Source organism: Seriola aureovittata, chromosome 18 (assembly GCF_021018895.1).
Source record: "Seriola aureovittata isolate HTS-2021-v1 ecotype China chromosome 18, ASM2101889v1, whole genome shotgun sequence".
Lineage (NCBI taxonomy): Eukaryota > Metazoa > Chordata > Actinopteri > Carangiformes > Carangidae > Seriola > Seriola aureovittata.
Genome location: NC_079381.1, coordinates 13,215,064 through 13,242,804, shown reverse-complemented (window position 1 = coordinate 13,242,804; position 27,741 = coordinate 13,215,064). Strand labels below are relative to the sequence as shown.

Genomic DNA, 27,741 nt, shown 5'->3' with positions numbered 1-27,741 from the left:
GCGGTGGAATTGGGATCAAAAGACAGAAATTTTGACTGGTCATCAAAGGAAAAGCACTGGTGTCATTTATAATAACAATAATGATGGTTCTGTTCTATTCAAGTGTGCCTGTAATCCATGACAGTGTGACTAAATAGAATTCAGCCATCATTAACTTTATTATTCACACCTGTAATTTACCTTCTGTGACAAGTCAAAGTGTCTTCAGTGAAAAAAAGCCTATTCTGTTTGACAGTATCTGCAGAATAGAAACATTGGCTCGGGATATAAACCTGCACACACACATCCATATAAAAGCACAGGTACGTTTACTTCTCTACTATAATGCAGTCGCCTCCTGCTGTGATGCCATTAGACTTACAACATGTACATTCTGGCAGCCACAGGGAACCATTATTAGATTTAAGCTGGGTGAGTAATCAAGCATAAACTGTCATTTCTGAATATCTGAATATGCCACACACCTCGTGCACTTCAAGGTAACAAGACAGTGGACTGTTCTATGGATAAGTGCTCAAATATGAAGTGTACCCCACTCAGGAAGCACAATGTAAAAATACATTCATGGTTTGGACACAGAAACACAGACACTGTCACACGTTCACTGTCAGAACATGATTTGAAAATATAATATTGATATTTTTAGAGCTGGATTTACTACTTTCACATTAAATTGTGGTTCTGTCGGAGTTGGCTAGACACACACACGCATCTTTTTTATTTTGACTTGACTTTTGACACAGTAGGAAACGCACAGGTATGACTAATGACATTAATGATGGCTCCATTCCATTGAAGAGTCACAGTGAGCCATGCCAATGAGCCAACGAGCACATTACCGGGATACTCAAACTGGGAGACACCGTTGGCTCAGAGAGACTATCTGCTGCGAAAATGGCAGACTATATTTTTTTCGTGACAAGCTCTTATGCTGAGATATTTCTAACCTGAGGGACAGGATTTATAGTAAAATTAGTTCTCTACTTTTTGTCAGGCCACATTAGTCATTTGCACTGGAAAAGTTTTCCTCTACATTTTTTAAATTTCATCTATGTTTGTAATAATGTAGCATTAAACCTGTTAAACCTGTTTTTACACAGATGGTTGATTTTTTTTTTGTAGTAGTTGTGGGTATCAACAAGCTTCTGTTGAAAAGACAGATGCATGATCTTAGCCGACTGTGGTTGCTGATTAAATGCCTTAGCAATTTTATGAGGCCACAGTTTGTAGTGTAGCTGTGCTGGATTGCATTACATTTTAAGGTGCCTCTCTCTCTGTCTCTCACTCGGTGATGGAGAGTAATTCAGTTAATTTACTGAAGTAGTTCAGTTTTGTACGATTTATGCTGCCTTATACGTCTACTTCACTACATTTCAGGATGATTATAAATCGTAGGGAGCTTGGCTTGAGAGTTACTGAAGATATTCAGATTTTATTAGCAAAACATAGTATGATCAACTTAACTTAACTATAACCACCCAGCTAACCCAGTTAAAGTATCAATCTTGGCCTGCATGTTAATGGACAAGCAAACTATAATACTTATGATAATATAACACATTGGGTTATCAACATTACCTAATTATGTATATACTCTAAGTAAGATTTTGATGATAATAGTTGCATATTTTTGACCACAGAATATATATTCTTGTAATTAAATATTTTTATACGTGTTATTACTACTTTTAGTTATATAAATGATCTTAATACTTTTTTACATCACTGATCCCAAGTGATGCAGGTTTTATCTCCAGCTCTGCTCTTACACACCTTTATCCGATTAGGATTTCATCAAGCTCTGCTGATTGGCTGAGCTGCAGACACACAAACACAGAGCCGACGTGTGGCTTGTTTAATCGATCAGACGTGTAGGAATCAAGAAGGATCAAATACTTGCATTTGTTCTGTGTTGATATGATAGACTGGTTAATATATCAGATGTTCTTCTCCTTTAAATTTTTCCGCGAAACAGCAACGTGCTTACTTTGACGGGTTTGGCATCACGGCAGCGGCCGCCTTCTCTTGCATACGATTGGCCTAGCCGTGGGAATATTCAAATACAGGCTTGATTGATTGGCCCGGAGCCGGTTTCAACAGTGCAGGGGACTCATTGCCATTCCGACATCACTCTGTGTGGCACACACAGCTTTGTCGGCTCCTGAGATGAGACACAAGCGGCCGCACGGAAAACACAATCGGTGAAATAATCTTCCACACGAGTGTTGTTGAATATGTTGAGGAAGTACAGCTAACGGAGCCGGCTTCATCCATGGATATATCTCCGGAGGTTTCCAGTGCGCATCGCGAAATCAGTGGCGAGATTGCTTTTGCAGAGGAAATACGCCTTCCGAGCAGGAGAACAACCAATCAGCCGTGGCGAACCAAAGATAAACAAGCCTTATGATAAGACGAAACTCTGTAAGACATCGATTATGTTTCCTATTTCCATCGTAATGTTGAAAGGGGGGAACACTGTGTGGGGCTCGTGGGAAAAAAAAAAATCTTTCTCAGCGCAGAAAATGTTTTGTTTCCTCTGCAGTTGAAGCAGCTGAATTGGGTTTTTAATGGTTGCTGTGTTGACTACACGACAATGACAGAGTAAGAAAAAAAGAAGAAGATGTGTGGTTGTAAAGATGCTTCAGTGCATGATGCCAGGATTCGCCCTGCATTGATTTTAGGTCGACAGCGCTTAAGTGGTGAAAGATGCCCAGTGCGCACTAATGGATAGGAGCGTCTCGCCCTTACTAGTGTCCTGCTATTGCCTAATGTGTATTTATATGGGGCCGAGTCCAGCTATGGGGGGGGGGTGTCATTTATACCTACTACATAGAATCATTTAATGGCAGAATCTTCCTTGAAATATAATTGACAGTTAAATATAGAAAATTGTAGGCCTTATTTGGTAATTATATGGACAAGAAACATTTGCATAACAAACATCTGTAGTTTCTAAATGTTTTTTTTTCCTATCCAAACTGTTCTGTTGTGAGCTGATACGACTCCTAGTCTCATCTGTCTGCATTTGTGAGTTGGATGCTGGCTCTGCGTGCACTGAAAGGGGCTTTATATGTCAGCAGCTCAGTGGAAACGGGAAGTGCTTTGAAGTATATTATCGGTCATTCAGGGCTGCCTCTGAAGGTTTCCATTTCTATTGTCTAGAAGCCGGAGGTGGGATCATTGCACCTCACTGCACCGGTGGCAGCCGAGGTTGAAGGTTAGCCGCAGCAGTGGGGCCTATAGATTATTGGCCAGGTGTGAAATTCTACTCTGCATGCTTTTTCCTGCTTGTGCCAGATCCTTTATTACCCAGAGAGATGGGATGTCACAGCTTCTCACCAGAGGGAGAGAAGAAAAGCCTGCAATTTGGTGTCTTATTATCGTCCTCTTCTCTTTTTCTGACTGAAAGAGAAAAGTATGTCAACTCCCCTGGGTTAATATTTTTTTTATTTTGATCAGAAATGGGCATAGCTCTCTTTCTTATCCTTTCCTATAAAAATATTCAAATCATGCCATTATGGCCTTTGATTTACCACAATGCCATAATAAAAATGTTAGTGTCTCATTTTCTTTTCATCATAAAGTATACTGATTTGACATTCAATCCATAAAACTGTCTCTCACACTCAGTTTGAACGTCTTATTTTTACCCAGTCACTGTTCAGTGCTGCGTGCTTGCACCTCATATGCTTTACACACCATTTGTGCTTTAGCAGTGCTGTGGTCCTCAATTATAGACTGTTATAGAGTAGCTGTAACTAGTCATAATTACTAAATGACTAATTTTCATGTTTTGGCTGTTTTGCATTGGGGGGGGGGGGGGGGGGGGGGGGGGCTGAAGCTCTTGGAGAGGGTTGTATAGTATCATGAGCAGTCAATGTGCAGGTATCCCATGGGGGTTTCCCTCTGATCTCACATCACACCCCAGCAGTAATTCCAACTCCGAGAAGAGAAGGGATTTGTCATTTGGCTGCCTGCTTCCCTTTGCTTTCTCAGGAGCGAGGCTGAGCTCTGATTTATTGTGAAGTTTCCCCAGGCTCGCTCAATCTCCAGGCCTACTGAATTACTGAATGGAGGAAACGGCTCACCACGAGAATGACCTTTTCTTGGATGATCATTACCCAGGCCAGTACAAGGACTGATTAAGGTCATGTCTTTTTCTGCCATGTCGTCCGTTGCTTCACGTTTAATGCTTGTTAAAGTGTACAGTGAGGTTTCTGTTGTGCGTCAGTCTGGGGTTTGGAGACTGAATGATAAGATGATGCAAAATGACTTTGAAAATGTACATGCACCCAACCTCTCTTCCCAACTTACAGGGATAATGCCACTGGCTCAGTTGCTTAGCAATTTCTCCCGTGCACCCTTTGTAATCACCTTTTTATCTGCTAAGAGATGTCATGTGTAATTACAGGCAGCCTGCCATCTTTTGAAATCTGTCTAATTGGTCTTTTCATTCTAATAGGATGAAGGGGTAGTGAGACGGAGGTCAAGGGTGGAAGGTTAAGGACTGGGCCTCTGGGGTCACTGGGGAGGGGAGAGGACCGACGGGGTTGTTTGGAACTCTAATCTTTATTTTGTCTACATGACGGTCATTACTTCAAATTAATGATTAAGACTGCCAAATTGCAATTGATGCATTATCATTTGCCCCGAGTAGAAAGGCAGTGAGACGATGACATCTTTAGTTGGTCCAGAGATCAAAGACCTTCTTTTTTTCTTTTTTTTTTTCTTCCCTAGAACATTTGATGTTTGATGTTTCCGTGATGCCTGGTAGAGAGCTTATCATTAGGTTATCTCCCACGTTAGAGCCATACACGCTGCATTTTCCCTACAGAGTTTTTTTGTTTGCTTCAAGATTTTAATGACCAGAAAGAATCGGTGACCCGTAACAGTGTGAGAGTACGCTAAACAACCAGACGACAGGGCTTAAGGAGAGGGGGTTGTAGGATTGAGTTTATGCTTGCGTATTATAAACTCATTTTCCTCTAATATCTGTCTTCCTCTCCTAAATTGGAAGTCTAGAAATGAGTCTGCCCATTCCCGAGTTGACCGACAGATGTCAACATGTAATTTAAGTCATAGATTTGCTTCGTTTGAAAGAGAAGTTATCTTTCTACAAAAACCTGGAGCTTATACTCTTTCACCATCTGTTATCTTTGAAGTCAAGGTTTTCTAAAGGCTGGACAGCATACCCATAGCTCTTTGACAGTGCGTCTCAGTGTGCATACTGGGATAAGGATAAGATAAGGCTCTGTTTACCCTCTAATGCTACCTTGGCACTGGCCAGACTTTACCCCATGCAGTGAGTTTCTTTTACCTTGGCACCGTCTACGTGCAAGGGCAGATTTGGGTCAGTCCAAGGCTTTCTACTCCACAACAAGGCTGTTCTCAAAGATAAGATTTAATTGTGCAGCTTTGGATTAATGGCTAAATTTGTGCTCAGCATCTGTATATATGAAAAGTCTGAATCACTATTTTCCAAATAACAAGTCCAGTGTTTAAACCCCAGGAGTACGACCTCTTTTCTCTTGTGTATCTTAACAATTTTCTCACAGTAGCATGGATAAAAGCTGGGCAGAGTGATTATATAGTGTATATATACAGTGTATATATATATATATATATATATATATACAGTATATATATATAAACATTGATATATTGGATAGGTTAACCACTAATCATCACACCAATACTGTTTTGAAAGAGTGACTCTCAGAAATGGCCGATATTAACTCCAGCGTAAATGATTAATTGTTTGTCAAAACTGAAGCTCATAGGCAAATGCTTCATGCTGCCAGGAACTGTGGCTGCTGCTGAAGTTAATGGTGCAAGCTCTGATCGCAAGGAGTTGGACTGTCATTCATTTCAGACCATTTGTTGCTGCAGTGTTAGATGTTAAATTATTGAAAATACTGTTTGAGATTGTTTCTACTGAAGGTGATGTAATTTTTTTTCACTATGAGGTGGTGGGAGTAAAAAAGATAGATAGGGACAAGCTTTGTGTGTGACTGTAGGGTTTCTCTGCAGGTAGTGGGGTGGGGGTGGGGGGGGGGGTCTTCATGTCATTTCTGACTTTTCGTTGAAATCAATCTCACACTAAGTTAAGACGTTTCATATTTAATATGTAGTTTGTCTGGATTTCCAAATAACGTACGTTTATTTAGGAGGTAAATCGATGATGTAGTGGGAAATGAAATGTTGATTGATGTAGGTTTCGTAGTTGTTCACAATACAGCTCGTATATTGCATTGCTCAGTAGACCTAAAACACATTGATATAAGCTGTGTTTTCCTTTATTGGAAATGCAACGCGGGGAGGCGGCTGTGCAATTTACAGCCTGCAAGGAACATGAGGAAAATTTAGTTAGTCCAATAATAATGTGCAAGTTTATATTTGATTTATACATGCAGTAGACTTTACCCTATCGTGGGTGTCTTTGCAATAGTGAGGCAATATGTAGCCCAGAAGGTACTGTGGTAGAGAGACTGCTCCCTAAAATTGTCAGTGGATGATTGGTCTGCTGTTATACAGTTGAAAACCTGTGATTTCAGACGTCCGTGGCCGTAGCTTTCCCTGCAACACAACTAGTCTTGTGATGGCTATGTGAAATTTCGCATGAGAGAAAGTGCAATGTTAATGTTTTCCCCAGACACCCAGCCATTAACGCTGCATGATTTACATGCAACTGAATGCTGTGGACATCTGTCTGAGTATTGCCCAGCGATTGTATTTACATAAATTTTGTGCTTGCACACAAGTTGTATAGGAAACGCTTTTTAAGACTGTTGTAATACCTTTTACAGGAGCTAATCTCAATGGAAATGAGGCTCATTGTTATCAGCCTTAGGCCTTGAGTGTTCTTGCATCGTGGAGCAGAGTGGCTCCGGGTTGTTTGGTTATCCTGTATGTGAACCTTTATGTCCTTTTTTCTTCTTTCTCTACAGAGAAGGAGAAGAGAGAAATCTGGGTCTCTCTTATATGCTGCTCTGATACCAATTATGCAAACTATTATAGAATTTAACCAGGGCAGCTCTTATCGGCTAATCCAGAAGTAATAGATTCTATTAAAAATGTATGAGGGGGTTGGGTGCGTGTGTGTGTGTGTGTGTGTGTGTGTGTGTGTGTGTGTGTGTGTGTGTGTGTGTTGTGTGTGTGTGTGTGTGTGTGTGTGTGTGTGTGTGTGGAGGGGTGTATAGAGATGAATCCAGCAGCTGCAGCAGCACTGAATGTCAGACTACTTGTCTGGTCTCCATTACTTTAACAGGTTCCTGCAGTGCCTACCTTGAAGACAGTGTGAAGCCATAAATAATATACAATTAATTATACAGTAAGCGTATTGTTATTCATGGGCCATGTCATGTTCTTTCAAAGAAGGACACTGCTTTTTCTTCTTCTCTAATAACCATTTGCTCTTTGTTAATCATTTATTTCCTTCCAAATTAACCTTCTCCTTTGCTTTTGTGTTCTTTCCCTTTTCTCGCTCGCCTGCAGTTTCTGAGTGGAAGGAAGGAGAAACATTAGCATAGCACTCACATGCTAATCCACCCAGAGAGTGAAAAGGGTGCTCGTCTTAAACCTTTTTCATTATCATCTAATTATTAACTGAGGATTCTGAGAACTGCTAACAGGAGCTGAGATGGCTCGGGTAGGGAGGGGTGTTTGCCTGCGTGTGTGTGTGTGTTTGTGTATGTGTGAATGTGCCAGGGTGAATGTGTGTTCAGAGTCAGTGTGTATCTTCTTTTTCCTGTGCATTTCATGTTTGCTGAGAGGGAGCCTCTTTTTGCAATTTGCTTCTATCTTCGCTCTGACCCTTGATGCTGAGCAGAGTCATAAAATACTCCAGAAGGTCAGACAGATGCTCTTGTCTGACTCCCTGTATAATTTAGGTCCCTTTTTCCTGCTTTGATGGTTATTCTTGTGCTGCCACTTTGTCCAGCCAAACAGGTAAAAAGTCAGGCATGGCCTATTTTCAGTTTTCTTAACATACAAGTGTGTTTTTTTTTATTCTGTGTAATCTAACTTAATCCAAGCTTCATATTACAGCATAAACATGATTGGTGCTAGTTTGATGACAATACATCACTACTTTCTTCAATGAAATTAGCTAAAGGCTATTTTTTTTTTTTTTTTTTTTTATCGAACAGATGCTATTAAAATGAACAATAAAAGCATCCGTTTTCAGCCACCAACCTGTTAAACTGAGGCAACCATTAAAAATTCTCTCCATCACTTCCCTTATAGCTCTTCAGTTGACCTTATCTTCTCAGAAAATGCCCTGTCCTGATCCGGGGGATAGATGACATTAGAAAATACAAGGCATTTTAAATCCTTTCAGTGATGAGAGAGGAGGCTTGAAAAAATAAACTTGTCTGCCAAAACACCCTTATCAGAAAACCGTGGGGGAACAGTTAGATGGACTGCAAAGCATAAGGTCTTTATCTCCCTGGCACGCCCCTCAGTGGACCACATCACGCTGCTTATCAGCCGCATGGATGTCGCCTGAGAGTGGCGAGGATTAGACGTCCTTGCAGCTTAAACTTTGTGTCCTTTTTTTCCCTAATATGCATGTTACAGAAGTCCTTGAAGAAATGAACTTGTAAGACTCAAGAGTTTAGGAGTGAGTGTGAGAAGTGCGACATCTGGTTTATAACCTCTACCATGATGTCTTAGGAAGGGGAGTAACACCGACCACCACGAAAGCTCTTGGACCTTATTTATGAAGGTTGAGTTGAACTGTGATAATGACTGCCATTTTTAAGATTGCTGACAGTGACTTTGGAGTTTGTGCGATTATTATTTCAGCAGTCACAGTTGTGGGCGAGATCCTGATATGACATTGTATGAAACTTTTTTTGTTGAGCAGAACATTAAATGGAGGGCAGGAGAACTGATATAGCTTGAGAACTTTGCCCAGATAATATCATGAATTCTGGGATCACTTTGATCTTTTATCTCTCTTCCCCTTTTTTCGGGTAATTCTACTCAAGAGTGAGAAGGCAATTTTAAGCTTAAGTTTTCATAAAATCTCTTTAAATTTAAAATTTAGATAGCAGGATGAAAGAAACCATCATTACGTGCACTTTATGCATCATATCTAGCTCCCCTTTCTGCTTTCAGTGAAACTTTTTTTTTCTTTAAGCCACTGCTGGCCTCTCTTTGAATTATAATGACCTCCTTGATGTATTTTCTTCCAGCTGCAAATTAGGGGGGTAATGGAAGGTATTCCAATTCATGTCTCATTTTCTGCTCATGAAGGGATTTCCCTGGAGATACCTTTTCTCCCTTGTGTTCTTTCCGCATTTTTTCGGCACCTCCCTCTTGACAAATGTGTGGTAATGGAAGGGGTTGTTGTGAAACTGCTATTATTTTCAAAATGGAATCTGACCATACTGAGGGTTTTAGCTCTTCAGATGTGTGCGCTCAGATGAGACAGGTTGCGCCGAGCAGTTTGAAGTGGGCTTGTCACCAAGGGACAGATGTTGAGCGGAGGAGGGGAGCGGGTACATGAGGAAGGGAAGAGTGAGGGCTGGCACCTGAGTAAAATGAAAGCCACTCTGTCTCTTCTTCCTTTTGAGGCGAAGGTAATCATGTTTCTGCAGCTCATCACTGAACACTCTGTTCTGCGGTTGGCTCGCTTTAGCTGCCCCCTTTTGGACCCCGAGGGAGAAATGAAGGCAAAAATCCAAAAGAACCAAAAAAACGAACAAGAACAAGAGGCGATCTGACAGCTGTATGTTGCAAGCTTTTATCACCGTTGCACCATACTGTATTGAGACCACTGTGTTTCTTTCCCTTTGCAATTGTTGGATTTATTAACTATTAATAACCTATACATCTGTGATATTTTGTTGTCGGTCTACAAAATACCTGATGCACATACAGTAATAAGTATTTTACAGTAGCCCCGGGTTTTTTAGGTTCTGCAGTGCTAGCATTCAGATTTGCTGACTCTCAGATAATCAAAGAGAATGTCAAATGCGATTATCACTGAAATATTCCCTCAATGCCTGGCTTTCTTCTTAGAATGATTGCCTCAATCAGCACAGCTGTGGAGAGGCGCCTTCTTTTTCAGCCTCAGCCTCTCATTTCCTCTGACAATACTTAACTCTGCAAACAGCGCAGCCTATTTTAGGGAGTGAGCTGCTTTTGGCTTTCTCTGCTGATCAATACAGCCATAAATTTATGGAACAAGAAATCCAGGTCTCAGGGCTAGTTACAAATTGAAACACACAGCCTGAGGCTACAGGAGGCCTTGTAAATGATCTGTGTGATTGCAGCCGACAGACCAAGGTTGATAACAGGAAAGAACCATCATAACAACTAAGCAGAAGGAGGAGATGGAGTCGTCATTAAGTGATATTACTTTCTTAAATGCGCAGTCTTGGCAGTTCAAAGTGGGGCTGCTGAATTTTAATATGGTAAAAGGACCCAAGACGTTGGAAGAGTTCTAAGATATGTAATCTACTGAAGTAACAGGAAAAAGATGTTTTTGAAAGAAGAGAGAGCCTCCTATGGGGTTTTTTTTTTTGTAGTGTGCAAACCTGCAGTTTTCTTCCAACATCAAACTGATGTTTGATGCAAGAGTTTGAATGTATTGCTCATCATTTGACTTTTTTTTTTTTTTTTTTTCTCAAACTTAAAGTTAGCATCTACTTTCTCTCCAGTGATCCTCGGAGCTATGTGTCCTTTCCATGCAATCAGAAAAACTTTTAAAATCAAAAGATGTGAGAACAGGACTGGTATGGGATCAATTCCTCTCAAGTGAGGATAAAGGTTGTTGAGCCGTGCCAGCGTCATCGCTCTATGGATGATGGTCTGTTAGCTGGTCCACCACTTTTTCAGATGGAAATATCTCAGAAACTATTGGATGGATTGCCATAAGATTTCATACAGACATTCATGGTCCTCAGAGAATGAAACCCACTGACTGACTTCTGACTTAACCTTTTAGCACCAACATGAGGTTGACATTTTTGTTTTTTTATTATGGGTACTAACATTCATACCAGAATTTGATTTATTGTTCATGAGCTTATATCTGCAGAACTAATGATTTTACCATCAGCCTCAACTGATGTGCTAATGTGCCAATTAGCTAATGGTTAACATGGTTATACCTTCTTAACACCAGCAGTTTTGTCATTGCGAGCATATTAGCTTGCTAAAGTTAGCATTTAGCTCAAAGCACTGCTGTCCTTTAGTCTTCTTTCATCAGCATTTCATTTGGTGTTAAAAGTATTGGTTATAGAGTAAAAAAGCATTTTTGTTTCTCTTTATTCTAGCAGGTTTATCCAGGCTGTGTGCAGCCCTAGTGAACTATCATGCTGGCCTGTATCCAGAGACGGCAGAACCTCTCGTCGCAGCGTTTGGCTTGCACACCCAAAAGCCTCGATGTTCCACCACCGCCGTTACTGCTGCCAGTACCACCACTGCAGCCCTGCACCCACAAAGGTGAGTCTGCAAGCGCACTACAGATTCAGAGACCAGTTTAAGAAATTATTAGTAACTGGTAGAATTTCTCGGTGATGTTCAGTTTGACCTTGTCACCTCCAAGCGCACATTAAAGTGTCCATGTGTTTGTTTGTGGAAACAGTGGAAGTGGGAAAAAAAGACAAAGATGAAAAGAAGTCAATCAAATCATGTTCTGAACTCATGTTCACTAGTAGCTCCTCCTATTCCAGAAAATAGCAATTAACAACAACAATCGATGAATTTATAGCAGTGATTTATCTTTTACACAATAGGCAAATATTATAAATTAACAGTAGAAAAACACAAGCACAATGCTCTAAATCAGCATTTCCTGCCAAACACACCACAGCCTCCCTCCATCTGTACCACAAATGGTACATTCCCCCAGGAACCCAACCGTAAAAGGAGCCAAAAGGGGCTGGGTCTGGTTTGGCAGTTCCTTGGTCCGAACCAGGGGACAGCCAAGCTCAGTTTAGAGGTGAGGGAGACACAGACCTCTCATGTTAAACAAATAAAAATGTCTAAATATATATATCTATTGTGGGGCTTTCTAAAAGATGTCAAACGTGTGTTATGGTCACTGTGTACAACTAACTAACATAAGTCAAACACCAACAGGCCACAAACATTAATTGGTGCTTATTACCGTATAACCACCAGCCACTTGTCACCTAGGTAATTCATAAAAGTGGACAAAGTACCGTGTGTTGCGTCTTACTTAGCGCAGAGGTTATGGGGCATCCCCGTGACACGTGGGTCCAGCAGTGTGTTGAGATTTCAGCTGCTGTGAAGCTTTTTGAATTAAAATAATGGGCCTCCTGATGATGATGATGCCTTTTAATTGGGCTACTAATCAGTGTTCTCCTGCAGTGCAAATGCGTGCAGGTCAAAGTGGACCTCTGAAATTACAGAGTTAATCAACTCTCCCATACAGGGTTACTAATGATGTTCACATTTTGCGCAGAAAGCTCCCCGTGTCAGTGTTGTTTGACCTTCATCTTTGACTGATTACTCTGCATTCACTGAAAGGTTGAGTGTGTATTTTTGGGACTAACCTGGATTGACATTTGCGATTAGATTTCCTTTCAATTAACGGATTAGATGCAACATCTGTCTACAGAATAAGTTCTTCTTTTATGTATGTTACTCTAGATCCATATTATTTGTGCAGTGGTCCAAATACTTTTTTTTTTTTTCTTCCTTGATAGTCAAGATTCATATAATGAGATCATAGTACCACCAATGAAGTTATTCTGCTGTGGCTTTCCTTTTCTCGATTGCTTTAAAAAAAACTGCTGATGCCTTATACTTCTTTGCTGGGTCTGGTTTGAAGCTATATTGAAGATCCATAATTACTTATAGTTTAATGGTTCAGCTGTGTGTGTGTGTGTGTGTGTGTGTGTGTGTGTGTGTGTGTGTGTGTGTGTGTGTGTGTGTGTGTGTGTGTGTGTGTGTGTGTGTGTTGCAGTTATATAAATCCATGTAGCCATGGGACATCTTAAAATATGTGGTCCTGTAAAGATTGGTTTTGTTTTTTGGATAGGTGTTGCAGTGTGTTGTGTTGTTATTATTTTGAGCCTGTGCTCCCGTATATTTAACGTGTTTAATTTAGACCCATGCAAGAATAGCTACTGCACTGCAGAAGCTAACAGGGATAATTGTAAATGAGGTGAAACGGTATGGCTCAGACTGTGGGCTCAGAGAAAGCAAGAGTATGCAAATATTGACCAGTAACATTGTGCACATTCAGATTTTTCTCAGAGTGAATCACCATAATTTGACTATCAGTGTTAGCTGAGCCTATACGTCATATCTGCAGCAGGGCAGTGGTCAGGATTATCTTATCTGACTGATCCTGTTACCAGTAAATGTTGCGTTCATTTCCACGGGCCTGTTCATTCGCATAGAGGGTATCTTATTTTGTGTGTCGTACACTGTGCTGCTAGACAGTCTAATTTTATTGCAAGCGTCAGATTTCAGTGAAAGGTTAATCTAACACCTGCACATACACACAGGTGTTTTCACCTATTCCTGATAATTAGACCTCTTCTCAGGTTGAAGCTGGGCGGAGCCATGCTGAGAGGTTTCTGAGGTCACCGAACTCCGTGTACCATTAAAGTTGTCCAACAAAATCACACGGTATAAATAACCACACAGTCCAAACTGCCAAATGAGGAGGAAATACCTGTGTGGTGGTGTGACAGACTGTGTGGCTAATTGACAAAAAGGGGTGGTGGGTGCATTATTATTTTTAGACTTATGTAGCCTACTCAAAACCAAATCCTGTGTATCCAACTTGTGAAGTTTGAAATGCTGAATTTGCTTCCTTCTTGAGCTCCCTATCTCATCTCGTCGTCTCCCAGCTCTCTCCCTGGGTGAAATGCCTCTTTGTCTTTTTTGTTATTAAATATTAATTGGGAATCAGTGGAGCACTTGTCTGCTAAACATTGGAACAGAAGGGCCTAGTTTGCCTCAGGCAGAACCAGGGGTGCATTTCTCATCCTGTTTACCTGCAGGGCCTTTCCACCCCCACCCCCCCACCCCCCCTTAAGTTTTATGTACTGCGACTGTGCGTAGTGCAGCACCCTCCAGCTCAATCCTGACATTTCAAGCACAACCACAGGGAATAGACTGCTGATGGGAGCTCAGTGTGTGTGGCCCAAGCTTCTTCATTAAATGAGTTGTCGTTGGATCGAGTTAAATGGGGACGGTCTTTGGTCGCTGCTGTGCTTTTGAAAGCCATTTCCATTTTTAGCTATCAATAAATGGAAGGCACAGGACATGAAAGCTCTCAGCCACACAGACCCCATGTGAAAGATTTCTGAGAAACGAGTGTTAGGAATTATGTGATGAGAGTGAATGAGAGCTGTGCTCTTCTCTGCTATCTCAGCTTGAAAGCCGGGGCTGGAAATGCTTTTTTTCCCACGCTGCCGGCCTGCGCTCGGGCCGGCTTTTAGAGGGGAAACTTTGCCCAAGCTGGGCCAAGCGGCACAGAAACAAATGAGGAGTGACACTGGTGCAAAAGAGTATTCGCCAGAGCCTCCTCGAGCACACATAACTAAGTGTTCAACCCTGAGGTTACTCTGTCTTATGAGCACCCTTTATGTAGAGATTACTGACATGGAGGGAGGAAGGCATGTGAAAACAGGGTGAATGAGCGTCTGTATTTGTATTTTTGTGTGTTTACGGAAGAAGGTTGTGAATAGAGAAGTTAGTGTTTGTGAGATTTAAGAGCATATGCTTTGATGTCAGTATGTCCTGTGTCTACTTTTTCCACTTCATCCACCTCTATCTGATGGTCCTCTTGGTTGTTAGGTTGAGTAAACCACATGAAGGCATTAACTAACCATTAGCTTACCTTCTTCTAACCTCTTAGGAGATAAATATTCATGCCTTTTCATTGAAGTACTCTTATATGAAGAAAGCTGCTGATACTGCATCTCACTGGTGATGACACCGTTCAAACCTGTAATAATCAATATTTCTTATTTCAGCATTGAGTCAAATGACTGTAATGTGAAAGGACTCGTTCAGTGTCAAACCAGAGAATTACCATTCAGCTCTGTTTAGCTTTACTCAGCACATTGTTTTGGTTTTTACGACACATTTACAATATAGTTCATGTAGCCAGTCACACACGCTCTGTTTCTAACAGCAGCAGGCAGCTGTTCAGTAAACAGCTCTGATAAACCACTGCATGCTCCCTTTTTTCAAGAGTTTAGACCAGACCAGACCAGGTCTAAATGGAAAGTGATTGGCCTTTTAAATTTGTCAGGTGGCCTGGGACGCGTTTCTCTATATTTCTCAATATATATATGTGTATATATATATATATATCAAAGAAACATGAGTCTCTTGGATGATATAACAACCCTTTAGGTGTATTTTATGGCCACCAGTTTTAATTATTTCAGCTTTGTTTCTGAGGATTTTCATGTTTGGTCCATCAGTTTGAGCTTTGGTCATTGTTGAGGTCGAGAAGAAGCCAGCCAGAGGTACGATTCAAAACACTTTGTCGTTGCAGTTGGGAACAATACACGGTGCTGTAGTTGACGAATTTATCCCAGAGTTGACCCAGAATCTAAAAGTGAGAGGATTTGAAACTGCAAATTGTAGTCACAGTTTTCTAAGCCCAGTGACCCTCAAATGCACCTTGGGAGTCATAGTCAACTCCTCACCTTATATTTTCATACACACACATACTTTTACTTTTTCCACTAGAGTTGTTTAGATTTTATATTAATTCAACTCGGAGAGCTTAAAGTCCATCTAAGCCACAAAATTGCTCCAAACCATGAGTCACCTACAATTATCACTGAAAAAAATGAATGGGACTTTTACTTCCAGAACCAGGGACGCCTTAAATCGCTCTTAAACCTTGGAAACTCTGTAACAACTTAATAAATTACTGATGTTTGCGGTAGCTGCATATCTCTTCAGGCTGAAGTTGGAAATTGACTGATTGAAGTTATCCATCAGCAGTGACTATAATTCACATATAATCATTTAAATGATGCAAAACAAATACACAGCACAATTTTATCTTCAATTTGTGGCTTGAATTGAGGAGAGGGAGAAGCCAGCAGTTTCTAGTTATTGCTCTGTCTAACCAGCAGATAGTCAACTGCACAAGCTCATCTCAAACAGATGAATGAAGGCAGGGCCAATTAATTACATGGTTCTAATGACTGGGCTTATTGGGCCAACTGGGTGCAAAGAGGGGGTTGTCATGGTAACGGGGACATAGGTTTTAAAGGCGTTGTGAATGTGCTGAGCTCAGTCCCTGGTTATTAAGGTAGGCCAGAGTATTTTAAATATCGGGATGATTGGTGTGGTAAACAAGTATTTATGCCTGCTGAGAAGCACTGTTCTGTAATTAACTGCCAGCTCTCAGTGCCATGTTCCTGCTGAGGATTTGACTCTTGTAAACATGCTATTTCACAAAAGTGTTCACCACAAGTCTCCAGCATAACATCAAAGACCTCTGGGATTTTTGGCTGGCAGATTAGTCCAGCATGTTTGGATATTAATAAGGAATAAATTTATGAATTTTTAGTTTTAGCTCATGTGGGAATCATATCTGGTGGTCATTCTAATCGGTTCCTTATGTTGGCCCTCCGGGTATGTAACGGTTGGAAGCAGTGACTTTGGAAACGCAATGAGCTCCTGTTTTCAGCCCGTGCCTCTGGGGCTTGTTTTCCCCATAAATTAGCGATTAACTTAAACTGCTCCAAAACAATGAGGGCTCCGCTCTAATCTGGGGGGAAATGGCTTCAAGTGTGACCACGGGAAAAAGATTAGCCAGTTTAAAGTGGCAGAATTGTATGGGGGTGGAATCAGGGTTATGGACGACCACAAATATATTTATATACACCATGATGTGATTTAAAAACGCAATGTCGTATCCCTCCAGATTATTTTTATGTTAACATTTCTAAAATCTCTTTAAGCCACAAATACACACACACACACGCACACACACACACACACAAACGCATGCACACACATTATCATGCCTAGTGGTGATTGAGAGTTTATGATTTGCCCCCACCCTCCCCCAACTCTTTTCTTTCCAAGCAAGTCTCCTGCATGGAAAGAGGAAATCAGGATTAGGTGTTTCCTATGAAAGAGTGCCAGTTTCGCTCAGCATGGTGCCACAACAGTCGAGCAGCATGTTTAATGTGTGGAGCCGCGTCTAACCAAGAAAACATTCAAGCCTGACTGGTGGGACCATTAAATTTGTCAAGCCAGTGTTCTAGATGCATCACACATCAGTGTTATTATGCAGATTTTTGAGGAAAATGAAAAATACAGACAAGCTTTTTGATCCTACGTAAGCCACTTCAATCAGACCTGTCTGAAAGCAAATGTTAAAGGGTCAAAGAATTTAAATGTGTAAACACTGCACGATGCCTCGGCCAAGGCTGTTATTTTTTCGGTGCTGTTTTTCGTCTTTCTCTGCGCCTCTGCTCTGTGTCAGGGTCGAGGAGTGAAACGGCGTGCAGTCTGCAGGTTCTGGGTGATTAAGTGCTTAAGGTCAGACCGCTAATTATCTCTCTGCCATTCCCTCCCTGACAACACGTAGCTGCCATTTCCCTGTTGTCATGTGAATGGCCTCATATTTGTTTTCATCTCTTGCCATAATTTAGCACCGCTGAATTTCATTGTGACTACAGTAAAGAAGCACAGGAAACCATGTCACAATGAAATGTATAGTTGACAATATGAAGGAGATTTTTTTTTATTAATTCTAGAGAGAAGAGGAGAGGTTAAAGAGAAATAAAGAATAAGAGAATTAATTAAAGAAAATTAACATAATTTAGAGCATTTTCTGTTGGTCTGTGGTATATGCAGAACATTTCTTCTGTCTGACATGTTGACAATGTGCTAAAAATTAAGCCTGCATAAATATACTACTAGAAGAACAACATGACTAATCTCATCTCCTCAAGGCAACATAGGCTAATTAAGTGATTCATACATTTCTTGAGCTAAAAGTACATAGCTGTTTCGTAGCTCCGACATTTCACCTGCTAGGTAAAAATATTTACTTATTTCCTGGCTCATGCATTTTTGTGTTGCAGTTGAAAATGCCAGGGTTTTAAAAGAGCCAAATGCCCGGCTGAATATAATGACTGTAGCCGACAGAGAAGTAAGGGTGGAGGAGAGAGTTGGCCTCATTTGTACATTTTTACTTGTTTATTTGCTTGTTTTCAGAATAACGGCCAAAATGAGCTGGAAGCAACTAATGCACATGTTTTGAAATACGCCGGCTGTTTTAAATGGTCTAATGCACAGCAAAGGCACAAACCTGAAGCTTAGTTCATACTTGATCTGATTTTGGAAAGTGCAAATGACACGAGCAGAGCGCCAGAGAGGTGATACATTCATAAAGTATTCAGACCCCTTCACACATTTTGTTATGTTGCACCTCCGTACTCCTTTTTTTAAAATCTATATATACGATACAATACCATACAATACGATATACGATAATATCATTATCGTGAATTCTTTTGGCCACGGTGATTGTGTAGAGAAAATCTGATACCGTGGGCCCTCATGTCGAGAGTTTGCTTGGGACATCAGCCTCTACAAGGAGGCTCTTCGCCTCCTTGGCACCTTCAGAGGGAAAGTTCATCTATCATCGTGCCAGATTATAATAAATGAACTACACATTAAAGGTCCTTTTTTGACATGAGTGTGTTTTACAGCCGTGAAATGAGCGAATATTGTGAACAATGACTTCAAGGTGTGCTTTTACTGCTGCTACCACATGCTTTCAGAAAGCCACTAAAGACTGATAAACATGACGTGCTGTGCACAGTTTACTGCAGTTTAACGCCACTGATTGGTAATGAAGTCCTCAAGACTGAAACAATTACCTTTGGTTGTAATTTAGAGCAGCTTTAACGCTTGTCATGCCGTGTCTGATCTCAGTTTTACCTTCGCATTACCCAGTAGTTGTTACCCAGCTCAAATGAGCCCCCTTTTTTTTTTCAATGCATATGTCACACAGTAGTGGCCCTCAGATGATAAATATGTGAATGCAGAGTGGGTAAGGCCTATTTGCTAATGAGGTTTCCATAGTGCCACATTAAGGCAGCCACAGTGGGAAGCGCAGCTGTGTTGTGTCTCCATGGCTCTGACAGGGCTGTAATCTCTGGACTAACAATATCAGACACCCTGTGAAGACGTGTTAGCATTCAAAGTGTTTGAAATGTTTGTGGAACAGCAAGCCAATCGCAGCCTGCAGGGCTTAACACTGACATTTTACTGAGCAAGGATCGGCTAAAACGCCTCGCTAAATGATCTATCTTTTGTTAATTGAGCAACATTATCCAAGGCAGAAAGTAAACAAATTTTGTGCTGGGGTATCAGTACATCTGTGTTGATGTATTGATCACTTCCCATTCAGGTGGATATGAACCTCCTCTTCTACTTATCAGTTATGGTCATGGATTTTCAGCTTTTAGCCAAAGGCTAGAAATTGTTATTGCAGCTGGTTTTTCCTGTTACCTCTTTCTCCGTGAGAAGCATTATGGGAAACTAGAGAAGACAGAGCTCACATCTTGATGTTGTATACAGTATAAACACCTCTCCAACATCCCAGATGTCACTGTTTTCTATAGCAGCACTACACTGTGATACATAATAAGCAGTGTTTTGCTTTGTTGTATTTCTCTGTAGAATTCATTCATGCTCCTGGCACCATGGTGCTGCTCCTTCTACTCCGCTGGGAGATTTCTGGATGGATTGAACACTCCACCTTACCTCTTTCCTCCATTTTAAACACCCAATTTATTTCTTTCATGAGATGGATCTTGTAGATTGAATCATTTTCACAGTCGGGAGGCTCACTGTAGGCCTGAAATGAAATGAACTCCCAAATCAATTTCAAATGGGAACAACAAGTGAGCCTCGCCCCTGCATAGCTGGAATTGGTTTTGTTATTGAAAATGAAATGAAGTCTTTTGTTTTTTTTATTTTTAGCCCTTTTGTTGCCGATTACAAGCTTGTTATTTTGCCTGCTATTATTTCCACTGACTCACATTGTGATCTAGGTTAATTTCGGTGCCTTTTCTTTTTATGTCAGGAATTCCATAAAAGTGTCACTCCGAAAGGTGGCGGTAATTTCTAACAGGTGATTTATTGTTTTTAAATGGGGGCCCCTTTCCCACTTTTCCTTTGTCGCAAGGAGTTAAGCAGCCATGAAATTGCTTGAATAATAGTGTTTAAATCCAATCTTAGTTTGTCCCCGTTAGCTTACCCACACACAATTCAATCAGCAGTACTCTTTGCTCTTTTTCCAGCAGCAACAACTTTTCCTTCACAATCTAGGCTTCAGGCTTTTACAGTAGACTCACTGCAGGTTCATAAAAGCATAAAATGGAAAAAAAAAAAAATTATAGGCAGGAACTGATGATGCTTGAATGATCACAAAGTTAAAAAGTAAGCCAAAGAGTAAGTGTGGATCAGCTATGAAGAATTTTAGCATTCAAACAAATTACTGAAATATCAGTTAGTAAGGTGAGATCCAATTAGTGATTTTTAAGGAGTTACTGCATCCAGCTTCCACTAGCTCCTCCAGCTGTGGCTTAACATCTAAATATCTTCAAATGATTCTCATTGGAGCCGCTGCGGTAAAATTAGCTCCTCTCTCCAGTCCTGTTGCCGCTGCGCTTCTTCTGATTTCCTTGGGTAAACTAATTCTAGGTTGAACAGTCTGAATTCATTTCATTAAATACTGATCGAACAGTGCTGGAGGTGTTTCCCTCCATAAAATTAGTTGATGTCTCCCATATATTCCCTAAAATAGGTTTTTAAAAAAACCCTAAAACAACAGAAAACACAAGATACAAGGTTTCATTGGGCATCTTGTGGACTAATCACTTCTTTTTGTCCGCTTTCTTCTCAGGCGAGCCAGCCTCCATGATTTCTCGGTATCCTTCTCCTGCAGAGTTGGATGCCTTTGCCCAGAAGAACGCCAACAGCCCACTGTCCATCAAAATCTTTCCATCTGACGTCCGGGTGCCACAGCATAAACAGCTCAACAAAACGGTCAACGGCCTAGACACCACAGGTCCCCGCTTTAGCCCGTATTCACACCCGTACTCAGGAGGATATCAGGGCTTGTTGGCCATCGTCAAAGCCTCTGTGGTGGTCAAAGGTGTGGTGAAAAACTCAGAGGGCAGGAGGACTAAACATGCAAACTCCCAGGCTTCTGTGGCGCCGTATAATAATCCTCTGAATAATGGCTACACTGTCAGACATGGGCACAAGGCCTATCATATAAGCGCATGTAAGCTGCCTGATGTACCCATTGAGACGCTTTGTTCTAGTGCAGGGATGGCCTCCGGAGATCAGAGCCTGGCCCCCCAGTCTGAGCTGGCAGAGGTTCAAAGCCTGATGAGGCAGATGAGCAGAGTTCCCCACAGCCAGACCCTGCAGCTGGGGGGAGAGGCTCGAGCCAGCCCGTCTCTGCAGGCCGTGGCTGCAGTGGCACATTCAGACTCAGACTTTGTCCTGGGAGTGCCGCCCCAGAGCAGTCTGGCATTCACGGGGGCAGTGCTACCGACACAGAGTGCAGACATAGCCAAAGCTGGTTACTTAGAGAAAGGAGACTACACGGTGTGGCAGCACAAACATCAAATTCAGCAGCAGCAGTATCAGCAGGGAGCAGTGAGGATGTACAGTGTGAGTAACAGTGCTCAGGGGCATAGAGCAGCAGAGACTGGGGTTGGCCAGTCTCCTGAAACCTGCCTCCCTTTGGCGTGCTCCTCGCAGCTGTCTTACAGGCCGCATCCCCCCAGCGTGGGAGCTGGGCAGGAGCGAGTCAGCAGCTCCTCTCTGAACTGCGCTGCCATGCCGGGGGAGTTCTCTGTCGGACAGTACTTTGCTCCTCTCTGGGACAGTGTTGTGGCCACCCCTAACAGCGACTGTTATACTTCTCAGGTGCTGGCAACGGGTACATGTGCAGCCAGGCCTAGAGACCTGGGGCTCTCCCATCCCCACCTCCACCCAAACCGCCATCAACACCACCACCACCACCACCACCACCCTCAGCGTCACCAGCCGCAGCTCCACCTTCCCCTTCCTCCTCATACCCAGGCCTACAGCAAAGACCAAAACCTCTGTTGTGGGCTGCCTAGTTCTAGCCTGTGCCACGCTGCGGTACTTAGCAGCAGCCTGCAGTCTCTGGAGTGCCTCATCAGTGAGATCCACCCTCCCTGCATCAAAGAGCGCATGCTGGGCCGTGGGTACGAAGCCATGGGGATGCCTCAGCTGCTGGAGCACCACCAGCAAACCCACATCCAACTCCCTGTCTACAGATAAGACCAGGTGCTGGCACACAACAGGACGCAGGAGTGACAAACCTATTATAGACAGTGGAAGTGCGTCAGTTCAGACATCTATGAGAATGAGACATGCCTTTTTAGTTTGTGCATGTGCTATATTTGTAGAAGGCTTTGTGTTTCCAAGCCTGAAGGTAAATGATAATCATGACTTAAGATATAAGTTAATCTTATGGACTTTTCATGTTTTATTTTTATATCTTAAATGGCTATCAAATATGCCTGCTGTTCTTCATTTAATACTGATGCTGAGCACCCAATCAGAATCTGCCGTTCCATTTTAAACATGAACTGTCTATTTTGCAGGTGATTTCTCTGTAGGCCTTTACAAAAAAAAAAAAAAAGGACACTTGCTGGACTGAAGTAATCATTGGTACCCTTCTAAAAACACTTGAATCTGGGAAGGCTCTCTGGTAACAGTTTTTGTGAATATATTGTATATTTTTACAAACAATGGCTTCTTATTTGAGAGGGAACGTCCCTCAATTATGAACTGAAATTTTGGTTGTCTGCTGCTTTATTGTGAGTTTTGTTTTGTCCTATTTTCCAGTGACTCCTGCCCCAGCTTCTGCAATATGATGCAAATCTCCTGGCCACTGTATGGGGAAACATTTTTTGCATACAAATGTGAATATATATTTTCTGTTATGCAGTCATAGACAAAGTTATGTAATTTAACATCTTAATTGATTTAATGTAGTCATGCTCAGCTCAGCATATTAGGACTGTTGCATATCCAAATCAACACTGTGGCATTCAGGCCAAGCAAGATGTGCCCTTTGGTTGTATTTTGTTAACATTTAAAATTGTAAGAGGTTGTGTGGACATTTTTTTCTTGAATGACATAATGTTTTTTCTCTTGAGGGTTCTGACACTGTTACACAACACCTGGGTATAATGGAGTGCCATGTTGGAGAGCAGGCCACCTGATTCATTTACATGTATCTTCTTTGTAGGGCTATATTATCTCTGATGGTGTGAAATGTATGACTGAGTAGATCTTTGTGTGTCTGCACTGGTTCTGTAATACTATTTATTTATGTCGGCCTGTTGAGTTACATAGCAAACTGTCTCTATAATTATAAAGTGCAATTATTATATATGAACATGTGAGCGCTCTCCATGAAGTATGTTGTTGAAATAACTACATTTTGCAATGTATGACCCTAATATCCCTCACCCTTTTTTGCCTCTTCTTAATAAGGATTGTCAAGTAAATGAAATTTTCTAAACCCAGCAAATAGTTTGTGTTATTACATATTATTAGTTACTATCTGTCAAATGTGGAGCTGAGGAGATGGTTTGATTATATTCATGAATGATAAAGTGGTTGTGGGAAAATTAGACATTTTTCTGGGTTTATTGCAAAGGGATTTAAAGCTTAACCACCAGGCGAGTCTTTTTTTTTTTTTTGAAGTCAGATTTCATTTTATTAAGATCCATCTTTTCACTGGAGGATCTCAGGTTTACAATATGATATAAGTCAATCTTTAGCTAAAATACATTGGACTGGTTCCTATATAAATGATGCAAGTTGAAAGCAGTAATTTTGTTATAGTGAATTATGTTAGTCTAGATGGATAGTCGACGCTTGAGGCGGGAGCCATTGAATATTTCAAAATACATATAAATGTACTGGCCTTCTCCTTAAGATATTACATTTGTGTATGAAAAATACATGCTTTCTTGAAGATACATCCACAAGAATATTACTGTTCACACGATTTAGAATTGGGCTTGCTATTACCCAGCTACTGAATTGCTAATCTTAGATGGTGTGCCTGCATGCACCTCTTATTTCGCTTCATTTGTCCCCCTAAATTGGATGCTATAGCAGTAATGTAGTTTAGATCACCACAGCACACCCACTTTAAGTAGCCTATTACAAAACAAATAACCTAGATGGCGTGAATAATGGCAGTAGACGCACTGTTGCGAATAAAACTGCAATATTCAATTGATGACTTTATTGCTGATAAATATTGCAGAGTTAAAGGTCAGTGGCTTTGTCATTGAGGCTTTGTTGTAAATGATTTCCTATTGTGTCCTGGTTTCGCTTGGAGCTTTTCCATCCTATCTATCAGTCGGGACAGGCCAGGACGCTCTTCTGATAAACCTACAGGATTACAGACATGCTCCTCTTGCTCTCGCTCAGAGACGATTAGCTCAGACTGGGCTTCTCTGGGAGAGGAACCAGAGCCACTCTGGCTCCTCTGGGACACACTTCAGATAAGTAAGAGTGGGCAGAGAAAGAGGCTGGTTGATTTGGAGGATTAGGAGACATGAAAAAGAGAGGGGATTTTCCTCAGATTTACTGCTAATGTTTGAAAAAAAAAAATATATAGGTTCCAACTCAACTGTACTGAACATTTTTGTCAGCAGTTGGCCTTGGAAACATTTTTGCTGAGGGCAAATTGAGGTTATCAAGAGCCTTTCACAAAGCAGCTCTTGAAGAATGACGGACATCATCAATAAAACATCCATAAAAACTGTTTTTAAAGAGCCACTTCAGATCTTGTTTAGTTGAGACTGGAACTATATCTGTTTTGTAACATATAGTATGATTCTCAGTAAGTCATTTCAAATGTCTCATGCAGTAGCTGCACCATAAATATGATTAAAAGAGAAACAAAAAACAAGTAAATATCGCCACCTAGAGTAAAATTCAGGAACTGAATGTGTAAGTGTGATTTTTATTGGTTTGACTAGCAGTTTAAACTGTTTTTTTTTTTTGTGAAACATTAAGATCTCAAAATACGAACAAATCTGATCATGGCTGATTATCCAGAAACAAACCATCTTTAAGTATTCATACAGAAAATGTTGATCTAATTAATCATTTAATAATAAATGTGGCCATAACATGCCGTCACGTCACACTTAGGTTAGTTTGAGGCATAAATCGGAACAAAGCAGGCCACAGAACAGTACAAACAAACCAGCTCAACCACATCTAAACAACCCCCCACCCACACACCCACACACACACCCACACACACACAGTTCAAAGGGAAAAAATATTCTCTCTCCAAAACAGAATTGATGGCAAATATATAAACTCTGAGCTTACTTTGAAAAGATTATGTATTTATTCAGTAACACCAAGGCACTCAGTGGATTCCAGCACTTAATATACAACTGGAAATGTACCATTAAAATTTTAGAATTACTTCTGGGGCCGCTGCTCCCAGGTTAACAGCGGAGGGAACTCCAGGGCTCAGGAGGCAGAGAACATCTGAATGTTAAGTATTAACAGGGCTGTTTTCCTGTTATAACAGCGTTTACAGTCTTGTATTCCTCTCCTGATGGAACAGGTGAAAGTCACCAGTTAATGTGATAAATAAAACAGCAACTCACACAGTAACAAAATCCTGCATAAGAGTGAGTGCTGCCCTGTTGCTTTGACAATCTTGCAATTAATTGAAATTATATATAAGAACATAAAACATAAACTTCTGCGAGAATGATTGTTTAAATTTAAGGCAATTGAATAGTTTTAGGACCAAATATACAGTATTAATATTTAGTAAGGCATAATCAAAAATAATAAATACCACACTGAAAGCAAAAATTAAAACAACTCTATTAAAAACATCTTTCAAAAGTGGACTTAGTGGAAGATAGCGATGCAGGACGCTCCTGCATCTCCAGTCACAGTATGTCCTAGGACATCAAACAGTGTAGTCCAGCTCTGCGTTTAGATTCGTGAACATCTCGTAGATGGCATCTACAGTGGCAGTGTAATTAAGCAGGAACTGACGCACATTTGCAAGACAATCCTCCTCTTTCACTTCCTCTCCCTTTGACAGTGCCTTGAGGAAGTTTGACCTGTAAGGAGCTGCAAGTAACGCTGCCTGCGATGACCGAAAAGAAAAAAAATACATTAACATAAGTTGGAAGTTGGTTGAGGCAAAGGTCAATTCACAAGAAAGCAAGAAAAAATATACTTAAAGGATACAAGATAAACTTGCATAGAAACGCCTTATTTGATGCTGTATATTCAGACAACATCAAAGCACAATTTCAAATGGGTCAGGGTTTTTATTTTCCTCACATTAAAAATCTTCTGCACAATCCAGCCGTGGTATTTCTTCAGCGCCTGTTCATAGGCTTTGGTGATATTGACCCGAATCAGGTTGGGGTTGTTCTCATCTCTGTCCCCATCTGCCAAACTCTGCAGCAGAATCTGTATGAAACGGAGACCCCTGCAGGAGAGACCCAGTATTGAAAAAGAAAAAGAAAATGAGTATGTCTGCTTCAGTTGGGCAGCTGGGAGTTCAACATACAGTATGACATAACAGTGAGTTCAGGGAGTGTTCACCTTTTCAGCCACATCAAAGCTAATGTTGCTCCAACTTTAGGCCATTCTGCTCCGTGGGCTTCTCGCTCTGCCTCCAGGATGTGTTGCAGGGTGACGTACTTTGCAGGATCCTGAACATACACCGCTTTAATTTTCTGAAAATGCATATTTGGGTTGAGTTTGCAAGTAGGGAGCTGCACCATGAAACCCATGCTCACATTTAAATTCCTAACTGTGGTATGACAACACACCAGTTTACAAGCAGAGGCATAAAAACACAGACAGATCTGTATCTTACCGTTATATTGCCATTAATGTCGGATTTGATAATTGAGAATACTTTTGATCCCAAGCAGTCTGAAAGAGAAGAAGAAATTTGAGAGCAAAGCAATAAAATATGAATGACTTCATCACACATGTCCCCGGGCTCAGAGAGGGGAGGATGAATACAAATCAGCCTTTACAAACAGGGAAAAATGCAGTGAATGCATAGTTTCAGTTAAGTCACAATGAGGTCAATGTGTGCTCTGTTCAATGAGTAAACAAAGAGTTTCTCTATAGGCTTCACGGCCGCAGCTGGTTCAGACCCCCACCGTGACCCAGCCGCTCCACTTCAGCCGTGTGTGAAAATAACCACGTCCTATCTTAAAAGGCCCACTCATGGGATCCGACGAGGGACAAGTCATTTGAATCAACATATCATGAGGAACAAGTCAGCAAAGTATGAACCGTGACGGCGACTGCGGAGCGGCAGCAGCGTCTCTTAAGAAGAGTCACCTTACGTACGTTTTTATCGACTTCAGATAGAGGTGTACTCACCAAAAAATAAAGGAATGTGAGATACGGCCTCCAAGAATAACTTTGTGTCTACCGACTTGTCAGGAGGCAGCTCTGGGAATTGGTTATCCAGTAGAAGAGCCATGGTCCAGCCGTGATCGCCGTGGTAAAACAGCAGCAGTAGTAGCGAGCAGCTCTCGGCTGGAAAGAACCCGGAACTCTCTTCTTGTCAGACGCGGGGGGGAAGCGCCGTCTCTATCACTTTCGTACTTCTCCGACAGGTGGGAGATTAAACATGGGCGTGTTGAAAATGGTTAAAAAAAAACAAAAAAC

General features: G+C 41.3%; 2 protein-coding genes across 4 annotated transcripts; one reads left to right on the top strand and one right to left on the bottom strand.

The window, feature by feature from the left end:
• The first annotated feature begins 2,127 nt into the window (after positions 1-2,127).
• LOC130186236 (protein FAM222A) lies at positions 2,128-23,677 on the top strand. 3 transcript variants are annotated; one of them, XM_056403147.1, is made up of 3 exons: positions 2,128-2,421; positions 11,289-11,454; positions 20,894-23,677. In XM_056403147.1, exons 2-3 carry the CDS (start codon positions 11,325-11,327, stop codon positions 22,309-22,311), a joined length of 1,548 nt encoding a protein of 515 aa, XP_056259122.1. In that variant the 5' UTR covers positions 2,128-2,421; positions 11,289-11,324; the 3' UTR covers positions 22,312-23,677. The 3 variants fall into 3 exon arrangements, with proteins under 3 accessions (XP_056259122.1, XP_056259121.1, XP_056259123.1); XM_056403146.1 differs by having other exon boundaries at positions 11,286-11,454; XM_056403148.1 differs by lacking the exon at positions 2,128-2,421 and adding an exon at positions 5,824-5,940.
• Positions 23,678-25,010: 1,333 nt separating this feature from the next.
• LOC130186237 (glycolipid transfer protein-like) lies at positions 25,011-27,687 on the bottom strand. The gene is made up of 5 exons (XM_056403149.1): positions 27,451-27,687; positions 26,930-26,988; positions 26,653-26,786; positions 26,386-26,536; positions 25,011-26,185 (listed from the first exon to the last, which is right to left on the bottom strand). The coding sequence occupies exons 1-5, from the start codon at positions 27,551-27,553 to the stop codon at positions 26,003-26,005; spliced, it is 630 nt and encodes a 209-aa protein (XP_056259124.1). The 5' UTR covers positions 27,554-27,687; the 3' UTR covers positions 25,011-26,002.
• Between the last annotated feature and the right edge of the window lie 54 nt (positions 27,688-27,741).

Bases quoted from the DNA above. Each gene is read 5' to 3' on its own strand.
- LOC130186237 (XM_056403149.1), bottom strand. From the start codon at position 27,553: ATGGCTCTTCTACTGGATAACCAATTCCCAGAGCTGCCTCCTGACAAG. The intron at 26,787-26,929 runs GTAAGATACAGA...ATGCATTTTCAG, and splicing joins ACATTAATGGCAATATAACG to AAAATTAAAGCGGTGTATGT. The intron at 26,186-26,385 runs GTGAGGAAAATA...CGGTCATCGCAG, and splicing joins TTGTGCAGAAGATTTTTAAT to GCAGCGTTACTTGCAGCTCC.
- LOC130186236 (XM_056403147.1), top strand. From the start codon at position 11,325: ATGCTGGCCTGTATCCAGAGACGGCAGAACCTCTCGTCGCAGCGTTTG. The intron at 11,455-20,893 runs GTGAGTCTGCAA...CTTTCTTCTCAG, and splicing joins GCAGCCCTGCACCCACAAAG to GCGAGCCAGCCTCCATGATT.